General features: G+C 34.9%; 1 protein-coding gene across 1 annotated transcript; it reads left to right on the plus strand.

The window, feature by feature from the left end:
* Window positions 1-390: 390 nt before the first annotated feature.
* LOC140750186 (lipase 3-like) lies at window positions 391-2,049 on the plus strand. Its single transcript, XM_073083582.1, has one exon. The coding sequence runs from the start codon at window positions 692-694 to the stop codon at window positions 1,901-1,903; it is 1,212 nt and encodes a 403-aa protein (XP_072939683.1). The 5' UTR covers window positions 391-691; the 3' UTR covers window positions 1,904-2,049.
* The last annotated feature ends 14,952 nt before the right edge of the window (window positions 2,050-17,001 follow it).

A 17,001-nucleotide genomic window follows, 5' to 3' on the forward strand; every position in this document is an offset into this window, starting at 1 on the left:
CCAGAAAATTAACATAGTTGTCTCTACACTGATTATAATTATGTAATCTCTACCATTAATGTGATGTGAATGAATTTACTTATTTAGAATGCCTACCTGACATGTACGCTTCTTTACAATTTTATACTTCTTGAAAAAATCTCAAATGTTCTACTAGCCCCGCGGAGTATAACAAAGACGATATACTGCATTAAACAACGTCAGCTATGATTGGTAAAGGGATGGGTAACCGCTAGTGTACTCTTTCTTTCGTTTATTTTAAATCCTTAAAAGGAACTGACGAAAGTGTATTGTCCCTTTTTAAAGTGAACTTTTAGTGTTTTATGTCATATATTCGTTAAGGAATGGAAACCAGGCAGAGGTCATTTACAACAGGAGCTGTGTCCGATTCCGGTCGCAACTGCTATGCGAGACGTGTACGAACGGAGATCGAACCCTGCGCGGCGCTGAGACTGCGAGACGCAAGTCGTCAATATATTACCTACATGTATTACTAATTATGATTTTATTTGATCAATTACCAAAAGGTTGACCGGAACTTCCTGAATTGCCAAAAGTAACCGATCTAGTTCATAATGAACCGGTTTTTTACTAGAAGTCAAGTTTACGCTCTTGACATTGGCTGTGCTGAGTCTTTGTCAATATCTTAAACACCGCGATTGCGTGTGGTTGTGATCCGCTGTTCACAACTATGAATTTTCGTTGCGCACTCACGATACAATTTGTGATCATTTTTTGCTTCCGTTCAGGCGATACTAGTAAACTACAGGACCACGATACCGCTGTCCGCAAAGCACTTGCTGTGATTAATTTTGATACATTACAATTTCTGAAGAAGTATAATTATGAAGCTGAAAGACACAAAGTGGTAACAGAAGATGGGTACATACTAAATATATTTCGGATACCGAGAAAAGGCCCGCCCGTGATGTTGGTCCACGGTATTGGTGACAGTTCGGATTCGTGGTTGGTTCTCGGACCAAAAAATTCTTTGGCGTGTCTTTTAGCCGACGCTGGATACGACGTCTGGATGTTCAATTCTAGAGGTAATAAATATAGCAAAACTCACGTCAGGGACTTGTCGAATAAAGAGTTATTTGACTTTACTTTCGAAGAAATGGGAACTCAGGATTTACCTGCCACCATAGATTATATTCTTAAACGGACATCTCGGAAAAAGCTCACATATATCGGATTTTCTCAAGGAACTACAATATTCTTTATTATGTGCAGCTTGAGACCAGAATACAATGATAAAATTAATCACGCAATTTTGTTAGCGCCGGTCGCTTGGATCAACCATACAAAATTTGCATTAATAGAATTTTTCACTGAAATTTTGGACGGCTTAACAGCTTTCAGCGAAGGAGCTGGCTTGTATGAAGTGTTTGCAGCTAATCACTTGCTAAATCTATATCACGTCAAGGTGTGTAATGTCAATTCAGTTTTGAGATTTCTGTGTGAAATTGAATATTATCTGAATTATGGAATACGAGAGATTACTAATTTACCATCGGCGAAACTCCCAACGTTAGCCAGTCATATACCGGCGGGACTGTCAGCAAAGTCATTATTTCACTTTTTGCAAAACTACAAGAACAAGAGGTTTCAAAGATTTGATAATGGAAAATTAAAGAACCAAATGCTCTATAATTCAGATCGGCCACCAGAATACGACGTGTCTCGGATAAAAACTCCATTAACTCTAATGATGAGTGAATCAGACTGGTTCAGTAATGTCGAAGATGTCGAATACCTGAGACGAAAGTTAAAAAGTGTAGACAATTTTATAGTTATTAATAAAACTGTGGATTTTACACATATCGAGTTTGTCTATGGAAGTCGTGTGAATGTGATCGTTAATCGGCCTGTTATAAGTTTGTTACAACGTTTGCATCTGTAAAGTTTTGATGGTATGGACTTTAATAATACTTTTTTATTTTAGTTATTATTTCGTAAGTTATATTATAACTTTCTTGGCATGTGGATCTTCACATGTAAATACTTACAGAAAAAAGTTTCTTTCCCCTCATTTTCATAATCACTTTTGTTAATAAAATAAGAGAGAAATAAGAAATTTCTTAGAATCATAGAAATATTTCATGGTCTGGAAAATACCCATAATTTATCAAAATATCATTAGGTTCATAATATCTATCAGTATCTACTATCTCACACGGTAGCTACGTATTGTATATTTGTAACAAAATAGTGTTTAATTAAATTGTTCTCATTATATTTAGTCACAATTCATTAACGCATTAATTATATGTTAAGTGATACGGTTGGTTCGATACCTAAGTATTATCTACCAATAATAGATACTTTTCTAAATTAAGCCTATATTAATTAATTCGCATAATAAGTGTTAGTATATCTTGTAGAGTTTTGATTTTCGTGTCTAGTCAAATAACTTTAAGCGATAGCGATAGTTTTAAGCGATAGCTTAAATCGATATAAAAATATCGACGTAATTTTATTTCAATCTCATAAGATGTTATAATTGTATAATAATATATTGTATACTATTATAATTAATTTCAGTCTTAAGAAGATATACATTTCTATATTTACTAGTTTCTATATTTACATCATTTTTTCTTTTGGCACTTATACTAACTTTTAATGTGTTAGTAAGTAAATTGACTATTTAATTTGCGGCCAATGATTATGTTAGAATGTAATAATAAAAGAAATAAACAATGTAAGTCATACACAATTGTTCGTCTTTCATTGTTTTTTTTTTGTTAAACATTTGCATCATTTTAGTTTTTTCTTTTGGCACTTATACTATTACATTAAAGGTACTTAGGTACTATATATTTTTAATGTGTTAGTAGGTAAATGGACTATTTAATTTGTATCCAATGATTATGTTAGAATGCTATAATAAACGAAATAAACAATGTAAATTGTAAATCATACACAATTGTTTGTCTTTCATTGCTTTTTTTGTTAAACATTTGCATCATTTTAGTTTTTTCTCTTCCGCTCTGTAGGTATATGACCTTACTTTTATGATACCTGGTTTTTGTTGTGCTCATGTTTATTATTTATAAAGTTATTTTTATGATCTTATAGCCCTATAAAATCAGTTTAATTAAACTTAAAAGAATTGTTTACTCATTAATAATTGTCAACTTTGCAAGTATTTTCTCAGTATTTCATTTTTGTATTTTTCATTATTTTATTTGCTTGGAACAATTTTTACTGACCTTTTATTATTATCAAATGAATATGCGATATTACAAAGCAGAATCTGCAAGAAAACATAATCTGTTTGCAAGATTAACAAAAGTACAAATAAATATAAGTGAGTCAAAAATTTAGAACTTTAACTTTATTTTGTGCCAACTGACCCTAACAATAAATATGTGCTCTAATTAATTTTAAAATAATATAGTCAGATTGTTTTAAAACATGAATGTTATTTTAAAGTCTATCTGAAAAGCAATGTCGCCAGGCTTGTAACATTGTTTAAAACTGTGTGCATATAAAAGCCGTTACATAAACGCGGGGTCAAATTTTAAAACCTAACTCGCCAGTGTCACGAACAGGTTTGGCTAGAATTAAAGTTTTTCTACCGTACAATAGGTTATTGAAAGTTGAAAGGTGCTGCGTCCATGGGCGTTTACAGTCTCGATAAATAGAACAAACTTTTTTGTATAATACTAATTTTTGCCCGCGGCTTCGCCCGCGTTTAAAAGAAAATATTATAACATACTAACATACATAAAACTGAAAATTCGTACCTTCATTGGAATGATAGTGGCGCCATCTGGCGAAACCTGTTCGTACCAACTCTGAAACCTTCGTGGGCTCATGGACATCAACTTTGCTAAAGATCATCACTTGATCAAATGCAAAGTTTACGATTCAATCCTTACTAATACCGATTAAAATAATCGTTTTTTTTTGGTCCAAAAGATCGATTCTCCGAATTATCGATCTTAGATCGCTATCCCTAGTTCCCGTGGGATTTCCAGGATAAAAACTATCCTATGTTCTTTCTCGGGTCTCAGACTATCTTTATACAAAATTTCATTAAAATCGGTTCAGTGGTTTAGGCGTGAAGAAGAGACAACCAGACAGACAGACAGAGTTACTTTCGGATTTATAATGTTTGTAAGGAAGTAGGGATTAGTAAGGATCAGTCTGTGTCTTATTTGAGAGCAGCTAATAAACCAACCTAACCCTGATTTATCACAATGTAACCACAATTTTATTTCTAAAGATAAATTTATGAGTATTTATAATCATTAACTTATTATATTATGAACTTAATTAAGAAGACAGTAATAATAGGTATACTTATTGACGTAAAGTGTTTACGTCAATAAAATCTTTTGAAATTTTCCAACGGTACAAAAACGTCACATAATCTCAAATCAAATGAAAAGAGAGAAGCCTCAATTGAAAAAGTATTCGAAGCTTAAAAACAAACAAAAGGGTGCGCAGGTACGCAAACGTGGGGTCTAAAATTAAAACCCACGTAATGTCCGCGTAATGTCACGAACAGGCTTCGGCTAAAATTAACCCTCTATACCGTTTAAGGTGACCTGTTTTTCACGGATGATTAACACATTATTTTCATCGGGAGGTTCACCTTATCTTACGTAATTAAATTTCGAGAGTAATGATTTCGCATTACAGTTCTGGTTACTCAGATTAGTGAATAAGACAGATATTAGGTATAAAAAGGAGAAATAGATGTTGTACATGACTTTTTTTGTAATATAGGAGTAGCAGACGAGCATGCAGTCCACCTGATGGTAAGTGGCTACTGCCGCCCATGGACATCTGTAATCAACCCCAGACAGAATTAGATATTCCTTTCTGAGGTCGGCCACAGATGCGGCACTACCCCTGAGGACTAAGCGGTGAACACCTCTAAAAAGTCTGTCTCCCTTACCACCTCCTTCGAAACGGAACACAGCAGCGCCTAACACTGCTGTTATTAGGTAGAAATAGGTGTGGCGGTGGTGCCGCCGGAGTCGAGTCGAGAATAATTTAAATCTTGACCTTGTCTCCCGTAATGTTAGTTACGATTTGAAATTGGAACGCTTGATGTATTAACCACAGTACCTACCGATCACATACGGTGGGATATACAAATGAAATTCATAACAAAATGCTAAAACAGTATACAATAGGCACACCTTACCTACTGTACCCACTAGTTTACGTGTATAAAAATATTTGATGTTATGACGCACGAGTGCACTAAATTGAAAAGCATCGACAGTCCAGAAACAATGTGCAAAGCAAACAAAAGAGTACGTTCGGTAGATCCGGACCGAAAATTAAAAATCCCGGACTGTCCGCGCGGTGTCGCGGCCAGGCGTGTGGCTCGAATTGCCTCTCTACACTCAATTTAACGTTGAAAACACTTTGCTTTGTACGGGTAATGAACGCACTAACTACATCGCCGGTCAACAGGCTTCAACGAAGTCCAGTAATTATTTTATGTCATCCAAATGCTGAATATGAATTATTTTAACTACGAGCAGCGAACCAAGTTATGAGATAAGTAAGAAACGTCTGTGCACATTTGATACTTCTAAACGAATTTGTTTAATTAGGCATTGTAGATTTCTCAGTTAGTTAACATTTTCGCGGATCCGACCTTTAATCATGAAATCTAATGAAAAATAAAACTGCCCAGTTTGTCCGTGATGCCTATTAAAAGATACGTTTACCCAGAGAATATGGGGTTCCTGCGTACCTACCTAAAATAGAAAAACCCGACTACTCTGGTGAACACGGAGTCCTGTAATTAAACTATATTTTACTATAATATCGTTGTTTCAAATGAATGAAATCAATAAATGGGCAACATAATGTTAATTAAAATGACATAGGTACTTACTTAATTAACAATATATGTTGCTTATGTAACTTAAATTGAATAGATTATAAGCAACATTCCATATATGATTTTAGACTAAAATTGTCGCGGCATTGAGACATTTCATTATGTAACGGGTACTCAAGGTATGCCTGATTTCGCCGTGACCACGATCCATGCAACTGGGTCGAAATAACGGCAATAAAAAACGCATATCGTGAGTACCCGTTACATAATCAAATGATTCCATATTATACACTTATGGTTTTTTTCTTATTCACTGTCATAAATTATGCATGATTTGTTAACATATTTTGTGAATGTAACGATTTCACGACCAACAACCAAACTAAGAAACAAGCTAAACCTTGAAAATGTCACTGGAATTTGACAGATCAACAAAAATTTGTAATGCGAAGAGAATACTGTTAATTTTAGTCAAGGCCAGGTCAAAGCCACTTATTTTGCATATGCAAGATGCAATATGTTTCCTTATTGATTATTGTTTAGATACTAAGAGAGAATGAGTTAAGTTTAAGAATAACCTTAGTTTTGAGCAGGTTTTCAATGAGACCCAGTGATCTCTTCCGGCTGTATTCATTAATTTTGCTACTAGTTTACCGTTCGCACAAATGAAGGTTATCGAGATTCACAAAAAGATTAGTTTAACTTGGAAGCGCAACTAGATACAATGTCGTCATGTGAACTTTTAGGTCCAGAGAGTTTAGAAATGTACGAAATATTAGGTTAATGAAATAATTTTTATTTCATTACATCTATGTTGTAACAGAAATAACTCTTATTCTTCAACGTTTTGGAAGTCACAGACAACCATAGATAGGTATGCTAAATTATCTATGAACATTGACTAAGGGTCTACCACCATCTCTTAAAAACCATCATAGTTAGGGAAAGTTTTATTTCAATATTGCATCAACATTATTTTGTTTCGTACCACGACCTCCTAAAACAGGTCGATTTCAATGTATGATTAAAATAATATTGTTTTAAGAGATGGTAGTAACCCCTCAGCAAACAGAAGTGAATAATTAGGAAAATAGTTGAGAGTACACGAAGTTTACCTGTCGCAGGTGAGTTATTATGCCTGAGTGGAGTAAGTTTAATGGCAACATCTTAAACGTCTCGTGTTATTTATTTATCACAAGTCTGATTTTATCACATTCTCCAAACTTAAGAATAACGGAAAAGTTTTATAAGTTCAAAGTTTGAGTAAAACTGCCGTATGAAAGTTAAAAATAACATTTTTGAGCTGTAGTACATATACGTGTAACACATTTTGGAACATTTCGAATTGAAAAAAATAAATTCATTATTGACATAATATAGTTTTTATTACGCGTGTGTGTCAGTTCGCGTGTGTGTGTTTGTTCGCGTGTGTATGTGTTTGTTCGCGTGTGTATGTGTTTATTTGCGTGTGTGTGTGTGTGTTAGAATATAAATCTTCAGCGTGGCGTAGAAGACACTACTGAGCTATCTTCTCTATGCCACAATACCTACACACTATTTGCGGCCGGTGTTTGTCGCCGGCGTGAAGCGTCGCGCGTCGATTTGTCGGCAGGCTTTATTTCCGCCTGTCGCGTGAAAATACGATAGTGGTTGTATTTTATTTCCAATATTTCAGTAATCGAAATAGAAACACGGCTATGGTTTGAAACGTGTCTGCTGATAGGAAACTAGCGACGATCCTTTACATACGCTCGATTTATTCGGCTGTAAATTGAGTTCAGATAACCGCTGTTTTATCTATTAGCTCGTGTCTGTAAGTGGCCTGGTGCATAATACGACGTTATTCAAGTAGTGGTTTGAATACTTAATTTTATTCCGCGATACTTGGTGGTAACCGCTGTGTATAGGTATTTTATAAAGATTTTGATCTCTCTTTTCTTGTTGACAAGACTGAAATACTAAAACAATGTTTAAAGTAGCAGAAAGAAAGATTTTTCATTAAAAGTATATTTTTACAATATTGTTTAGTCTTCACGTCGTCTGTCATTTTATCTTGGTAGGTGCTAATATTAATAAAGGGGTACATAATCTTCCTTGACATAAATATTCAAAATGAACCGAGATACCGTTTTTATGCACGTGAACATGATGAGAAAGCGTCCTAAATTAATGGAGTGTAATATTAGTCATATATCTTGTTTCTGTTATAACCGTATCAGATTATTAATAAAGTAGACATTTATTATCCAGGTCTTTCAGAAAATTTAAATTACGGTTAATATGAAGTATCGGGAAATATTAAAATCAAAATTGAAGCAGAAAAGGTAGACAAAACTTGAATTTTTAAATTTTTGTCATTTTCTCCTTAATAAAAATCATTTTACGTACTACATATCAAAAATATCGTTATTGATAGCAAAGAACATGTGAAACAAAAATGACTTAAAAATAAATTCACATAATAGGTACCTATCCACTATCCATGTAATTTCATCAATATTTTTTTGGAAATCATAAAATATTTTTTGGTCCTTAATAAAATATAATTATTGATATATTCTGTTCTCTCCTAATTGCGTAACACAAGACCGCTATATAATGACGCAAAAACTGAAAAGAAAATACGCAGAAAGTATCGTTCGTTACAAGTTTTCGTTTTTACCTAATTATTAATTTCACAAAATTCGTGATAGGAAAGTAATTATTATAAAACCGTTATATATATATATATATATATATATATTATGATATTCCAATAACCAAAATTAGAACGATATCATAATTAATTTAGGATTTAAACTACTTCACAACAATTCGCTACCAATATATATGATGGTATATTTTATTAAAACCATGCAGTAGGTATGTACCAGCAAGTGACCCCGGGGAGGACCGCTATGTGTGGTCGCATAATTTCGTTTACACCAGCGAGCGAGCGTCTCGCTCACCTGGGCGGAGCCCGACAGAGCAACGCGCTAAGAGGACTCCGGTTTACTCCGGTGGACTCCTTTACACAGCGCCGAGGACTGCCACCGGGGGGGTTTTAGTGCGGTAAGAATCCCACATAACTCTATGTCGCTGCCACGGTACCGGGTACCATTCGACGGTTTCCTCCTCGAAAAGAAAAAAAGGTATGTACCACCATCCCTGCCACGAAGAATGCAAGAAATAAAAATATACACCACCATACATACCACCGCCACACGTGTATCGCTCCAAAACGGGGCATCATCAGGGTAAGTTGACTCTACGACGATAATCGTTAAGCGATGGTTCATTTTTAGGTCACTGTTGTTCGGGTGTTACCTCGTTTATGAAGACGGAAGGACATGACACTTCCTGTAGGGATTGAATACAATATTTGATGAAGGTATTGTTGGGATAATTTGGGTCAGATTTTTAAATGTATCTAAATAATTCAAGAGGAAGTATGATCTGACATATTCCTATATATCGTGAGTATAGGTAGGTAAATGTACATATAGTCCGCGCCAAACTTCTAGTCCGCGCTGAAGTTGTTGCTCGCAGGTTTAGTTAGCATATATGTACACCGTAACGTAAGGACACGCTGGGTGCCAGGAGGTTTCCGCGCTGTCTTCGTCCCGCTAATATCTATAATTTGCTATTGCAACGCGACGCGCGAGCGCGGACTCTACCTGGTCTTCTGGTACAATTGTGGGAAATACTTATAATGATTTTAGGAAATGAATGGAAAAACAAATGAGACGATTCAACTTAGTCCTTAGATTATATCTACCTGGGCGGATAACGAACCTGAAACCCTCTGCATGTTACTGTTAAGGTGACCGTCGTGGGTCGTGGATTGTTAAAAGTTAGAGAAGCTTAGTTTGTCACTCTACAAAAGACGTTGGTTTACTGACTAACCAGTAAAGTACCATAAACAAATTATGAAGAATGTTGTAATACACTATCAAATGCTATGATGATTCGGGTTCCGTTTACAAAATACGGCGGCAAATAGTAAACAAGTTTCGTAGTAATGTTAGTATGGTAGTTCGAATAACCGATGTTTATTCATTAGACTAATATTTAGGTATGCAATGTTACGCTGCATGTAAGATTGTTTAAATAAAGGTTTACTTTTTTATAATACAGAAGCAAACGGGCATTTCAGTCCACCTAATAGTACTTAAATCTCAAATCAACTCCAGATAGAATCGGACTACTTCTGACGTCTCTCGATGTAACCTCTTGTAAATATATTTTCCCTAAACACATCTTTCAGACAAGAATACGGCGCCGCATAATACTGTTTTAAGGAAGAAATATACTTAAATGACGATGTAGAACTGATTCCTGAGTAGAACCAACATAGATTATTTAGTAAGTCAGTAAGTGTCAATAGTGCATTATCCAAGAAGGTATAGTCCGCGTAAAACTGCTAGTCCGCTCTGAATATAGAAATAAATCGCTGCAACAACTGCTTGCAACAACTTCAGAGCGGACTAGCAGTTTGGCGCGGACTATATATAGTATAATTAATAGCCAACGCCGTTTATAAAAAGATGAGTCTTATAATCTGCCGACGACACACTTCATTATCGATTGAAACAGGGCATTCATGTATATAAATATGGCTAGCATCATAAATAGGTTCTTTGCTCAATAACACGTTCTAATTTGTCTAACGCGATCTCTCAGTCCAGCGGGTGTGGATCTTTCGCCTAATTAACCCTTTAGGGGATGCTTTACTTCAAAGTGGAACACAAATAAAACAAACATAATGAACTGTTATAACCTATTGAGCTGATGTGATTAGTGGGGTGTTCATTCAACTAAGCGCTACATTTAGGTCAATAATGCCTCTTTGAACATGACGCTGTGTTCCATGCATACAGCTTACGGCAGTGTATTTTAAAGTTTTTTTACGGCATGGTCCCCTTTGATACTAAACCAACATTTATTTGAATTATTTTTTACCTGGTCGTGACGTGAAAGTCGGTTGTATTTTTTTTGTTAAAAAAAATCAGAATTAAATACATATGATTAAAAAATACATGTTTATTTAAATGTTATGGACATTTTCTTAATAGAAACATATTTTTGAAGCTTTATATTTCTTATTATTTTCTCAGGCTTCACGTCTTCCCCTAGGGGTCGAGACACACTTTGAACAACACTGGTTTATGCGTTGTGGTATATAAAAATGTGCATGCCATTAATGATAATTTACGGGATAAATCAATTTGAGTGCCTGCCTGATCGCTATTGGACACCGAGTAATTGTTTTAAAAGCTTTTCCACCGATGACGTATAATCCCTTCATACCTTAAAAGGTGTACCAGATTATTTACGATAAAAGCTACAAATTGTTATCTTTTAATTGGTTTTAAAACACTTTTAGTATTATTAAAATATGGTTTTAAGCACTTTTAGATTTTATATTGCTTTTAAACGGAAAGGAAGTGTTAAATTAGGTACTACGTTCTTGGTAAAATTTGTTGAACAAAACAAATACTCCTGAAACCGCTTAGAGTTTAATTATAATTTCATTTAATATAAGACATGTTTATATCATATTATTATTTTCTATAGCGCCGTAAAATCTCGCATACTGTATTATTATTGGAGGCGATTGAAAGGCACTGATAGTAGGCAAGGGAAGACCGAGATGTTATCATTTAATTCTACCAAAATGTTAGGGAAAAAGGAAGGTATGGGAATAGTTACAATGTATGTATTTTATTTAAGAGTTTCTTTCCCTGTTATAAGTTATATTACTTCGAAATTTTGAAATTCAGGATATCATGCCTTTTTTCATGGGGAAACCCTTCATGGGTTCCCCTAGGCTGCGGCGGCAGTGGAGGAAGTGGAATATCATGCCTGCCTACACTTCTTCCTGTGATCATAAACTAAGTATAACTAGGTAGCATAAACTAAGTATAACTAGGTAAGGTAAGGTAGGTAGATTAATTTAATCAAATTAAATGACTTTAGTAGAAATAAGATTTTCTAGGTGCAGAGAAAAATACGTTATGTCCGATATAAACATTACTTCCAGGTTTCACGACTTCGACTCGTTGTGGGAAAGAAACTGTTATTGCGCGAGTTAACGTTTGAGGAGAACGACTTCACAGACTGTTGAGTAACCGCTACTAACTACCAACTCGTAAAGATAAAGAAACTCTTTACTACTGGGAAATTTTAATATCCAATACCTACGAGATACTTCTCTCGATTCAAAATCACAAAGGGATATTCAATGTACATAAAAAACATTTTGTTGACATTTTTATAATATACTTTTTATCTCGATATGCCGTAGCGTGTTAGCCAAGTTCTTAAAAAAGGAACTGGCAACACAGCACTGCGTCATTGCAGTTAATTTAATGAAGCATTATATTATTAAGTCTATTTATAACATTTCCTATTTAGAATAAATCTACAGAATAGGTATAAGATTGTTATAGATGCAGAGAAAAATAGGTTATGTCTGGTATAATCATTAATTCCAGGCTTCACGACTTCGACTCGTTGTGGGAAAGAAACTGTTATTGCGCGAGTTAACGTTTGAGGAGAACGACTTCACAGACTGTTGAGTAACCGCTACTAACTACCAACTCGTAAAGATAAAGAAACTCTTTACTACTGGGAAATTTTAATATCCAATACCTACGAGATACTTCTCTCGATTCAAAATCACAAAGGGATATTCAATGTACATAAAAAACATTTTGTTGACATTTTTATAATATACTTTTTATCTCGATATGCCGTAGCGTGTTAGCCAAGTTCTTAAAAAAAGGAACTGGCAACACAGCACTGTGCGTTATTGCAGTTAATTTAATGAAGCATTATATTATTAAGTCTATTTATAACATTTCCTATTTAGAATAAATCTACAGAATAGGTATAAGATTGTTATAGATGCAGAGAAAAATACGTTATGTCCGATATAGACATTACTTCCAGGTTTCACGACTTCGACTCGTTGTGGGAAAGAAACTGTTATTGCGCGAGTTAACGTTTGAGGAGAACGACTTCACAGACTGTTGAGTAACCGCTACTAACTACCAGCTCGTAAAGATAAAGAAACTCTTTACTACTGGGAAATTTTAATGTCCAATACCTACGAGATACTTCTCTCGATTCAAAATCACAAAGGGATATTCAATGTACATAAAAAAACTTTTTTTGACATTTTTATAAAATACTTTTTATCTCGATATGCCGTAGCGTGTTAGCCAAGTTCTTAAAAAAAGGAACTGGCAACACAGCACTGTGCGTTATTGCAGTTAATTTAATGAAGCATTATATTATTAAGTATATTTATAACATTTCCTATTTAGAATAAATCTACAGAATAGGTATAAGATTGTTATAGATGCAGAGAAAAATACGTTATGTCCGATATAGACATTACTTCCAGGTTTCACGACTTCGACTCGTTGTGGGAAAGAAACTGTTATTGCGCGAGTTAACGTTTGAGGAGAACGACTTCACAGACTGTTGAGTAACCGCTACTAACTACCAACTCGTAAAGATAAAGAAACTCTTTACTACTGGGAAATTTTAATGTCTAATACCTAGAAGATGCTTCTTTCGATTAAAAACCACAAAGGAACGACTAAGATACATAAAAAATATGTTGACATTTTTATAAAAGACGTTTAATATAGACACATGGTAATGTGCTAGCCAAGTTTAGAAAAAGGGAACTGGCGACACACGGCTGTCTGTTATTGCGGTTAATTTAGTAAAGCATCATATTGTTAAGTCTATTTGTACCTCTTTAAACGAAACTTACTGAACTAGATATAAGATTTTTATAGATGCAGAGAAAAATACGTTACGTCCGATATAAACATTACTTCCAGGCTTCACGACTTCGACTCGTTGTGGGAAAGAAACTGTTATTGCGCGAGTTAACGTTTGAGGAGAACGACTTCACAGACTGTTGAGTAACCGCTACTAACTACCAGCTCGTAAAGATAAAGAAACTCTTTACTACTGGGAAATTTTAATGTCCAATACCTAGATACTTCTTTCGATTAAAAATCACAAAGGAACGACTAAGATACATAAAAAAATTGTTGACATTTTTATAAAAGACGTATAATCTAGGCACATGGTAGTGTGCCAGCCAAGTTTAAAAAAAGGGAACTGGCGACTGGGATATTTTAATGTCTAATACCTAGAAGATACTTCTTTAAATTAAAAGTCACAAATCCAATTGCCCAGTGCTAAATAATATTATACATGCGAATTTGAGTTTGTTTACTTGTTACGCTTTCATGTCTTAACGACAAAACTGTTTTTTTTTTAAATTTCGTACACACATTGATAGGAACTAACATTTCTTTTTAATTATAATAAATTTTACTAACATAGGTTTTAAGTACAATGTAATTACTAACAAAATATGGACTATGTCTGAGTTACATGGAAATAAATAAAATAAATAAATAAAAATAAAAAAGGAAGGAGGAACCAAAGGATACATAAAAACTAATATACCCAAAGGATAGATAAAAACAAACTTAATGACAATCTAAATTGTCATCCACCTCTGTCCACGAACTAAGCCGCGGACAAAGGCTAGTATAAAATAAAATTATTATAACGCATTTTTTGTTAAAGACGATTTATTATCTTTATTAATTAAGCATCATATCATTAAGTCATCATTAATGGTAGGTATGTAAAATGTATTGTTTTAACATTTTTTGTACTAACTTTTTGTAACTTTTAATTAAACAATTATGGCCTGATATGCCGTTTGCATTTTGCAAACCACGTAAGTAACATCGAATAACACATAATTATCACAACACGTATGTTTATTTTTGCTTTTCATTATTGTGTCCTTTTTTATGTATTCGAACTTGAAAAACGCAAGGTGAACTTGTCAGAAATCCCTCGAAGGTTATTAAGGTGGTGACTTCATCGACCTCAAATTATTAATAATGTCTTCCTACTCTTCCATTTACATGAACAGAGTAGTGAGTTTTGTTTAACATGTAAATTTAATTCGTTACGTAATTATAAAAATATTTAATCTGGTTCAGAAGTAACCTTTTAATCTTTATCGGTTTCATAATTGGCGTCCGTGACATCGTTTATTTATGATTACTTGTTAGTTTACACGTACGAACAAAATTATACTTAAGATTTGATTCATTTAAAATATAGTAATAACGTAGACATACTGATCTGTTGCCAACGTCAGGTGTCCTACCTGCCCTATATCATTTAGGGTTCATTACATATGTTTATGGGCGGCAGTACCCACTGACCACCAGATAGACTGCATGCTCATTTGCTATTTCTATATACTACTTGTTAAAAACTTATATAAGGTCGTATTACAAAAACATTGTCAATCTATTATTAGAAATTCAATGAAATAGAATAGATGTCAAGCACTGAATATGTAAAGTGGCACATCCTTGCGATTTCCGACATTGCTCAATAGAAATAGTAGGTGAAACGTGGCTCTACCGTCACATCGAGGAAATAAGATGTCACTCAACGCTAGGCAATGCTGCCGAGCGGACGTGTCATACGTCGTGTCGCTGTCTAACAGATGGGTAGCTTTGTTTTAAATGGTTAAAATCATGGAATCCCTGGCAGTAAATTGTTGGAAAATAAAAGAAGGAAATATTTTTAGTTAATCTTTTTACCTGACTACGGAAAGTAATGGTTTTTTAAATATATGTAGTAGGTATATCTCATTCTTTTTCACGTACAGCCCAAACGGCTTGACGGGTTTGAACATATTAGATGTCGTTGGATTAGTCTAAATTACGGAAGTGAAATACACTCCATTTTTACACAGTGTTGGTGTTTTTTTGTTTTAACAACAATCACAAGTTGTTCTTCGATTAATTACTTGTCAATTACTTGTGAAAACAAACATAAATCAATAAATCGTTAGAGGTGTTTAATAAATTTAAACAAGAAAGATTTCAATAATTTACGCACTTACATACTTACTGCCAAGCATTATAAACGGGTTGAATTAGAAAATAAATTTATATCACGGCGTGCGTAAATTGACGTTTTACGCACGCTTCGCGTGCGCAAAACCCCCATTTCCGACCCCGTAATATAAAATTTTATACAACACGCGGACGAAAAATGTTTTTCTGACTCGTGTGATTGCAGTCCTCGCCTGCGGCTCGGCCTGCAAACTCACACTTGTCAGAAAAAAATGTTTCGTCCTCGTATTGTAATGTACTATTGCCGATTCTTAAAGTAACGCTTTCTACACTCTCAGCCCCACACTAGGATTCCCTGTATAGTGAGAGCTATGGACACACACAGACACAAATACACAAACACTCAGATCCAGAAACAGAAACCTAAATTCATCATTTAGAAATCTGCCTGGCCGGGGATCGAACCCGGGACCCTCAGCGCGACCTCAGGTGACCGCTCAGCCACGCGCGTCGTCAGTTACGGCTGTGAATTTTTTACTCACCTTCCATTATTTATAAGCATTTAGGCTCATTATGATAGATAATAAGACATCCCACACAAATTCTAAATACACCGGACTGCAGGCGAAAGGGATGTTACAAATAAATGTTCAACCGGTTCCCAAACTTCCAATTTGATAATTCATGTCGTGAATTGCTTTGACATTTCACTTTGAGCAGGGGATCAAATTGGCAGACAAAGCGGATTACGATCGCAATGGAATAAAACCGTCCAACCGTTTTTATGTGATGAAAGTGGCAAACGAAATTGCAACGTACCTTGTGTTAAGTGGAAAAGCGTCATCTGCGAATGAATAGTGGCAAGACAGGAGCCCTATTTTAAGTTATATAGACATTGACGGATATGGGGCGGATAAGGTATTTGGGAGGTCTTTAGGGAATCCAGACCCCTCTCTTAATATAGGCGAGGTAAAAATCTTCACACAGACAACCTAACAAGACTTATTACAGGAATAATAATGCAAAACAGATATGACAGAGATTTGAAGGTGGTACAACCCTTTGTGGTTCGACTCCGGCGGCACCACCGCCACACCTATTTCTACCTAATAACAGCAGTGTTAGGCGCTGCTGTGTTCCGGTTTGAAGGGTGTGGTAAGGGAGACAGACTTTTTCGAGGCGTCCCAGCTTAGTCCTCAGGGGCAGCGACGCATCTGTGGTCGACCTCAGGTAGGAATATCTAATCCTATCTGGGATTGATTGCAGATGTCCATGGGCGGCAGT

The sequence above is a fragment of the Epargyreus clarus genome, unplaced genomic scaffold (assembly GCF_041222505.1).
Source record: "Epargyreus clarus isolate Ecla_fem2 unplaced genomic scaffold, WU_Ecla_fem_2.2 ptg000019l, whole genome shotgun sequence".
In the NCBI taxonomy this organism is placed as follows: Eukaryota; Metazoa; Arthropoda; class Insecta; order Lepidoptera; family Hesperiidae; genus Epargyreus; species Epargyreus clarus.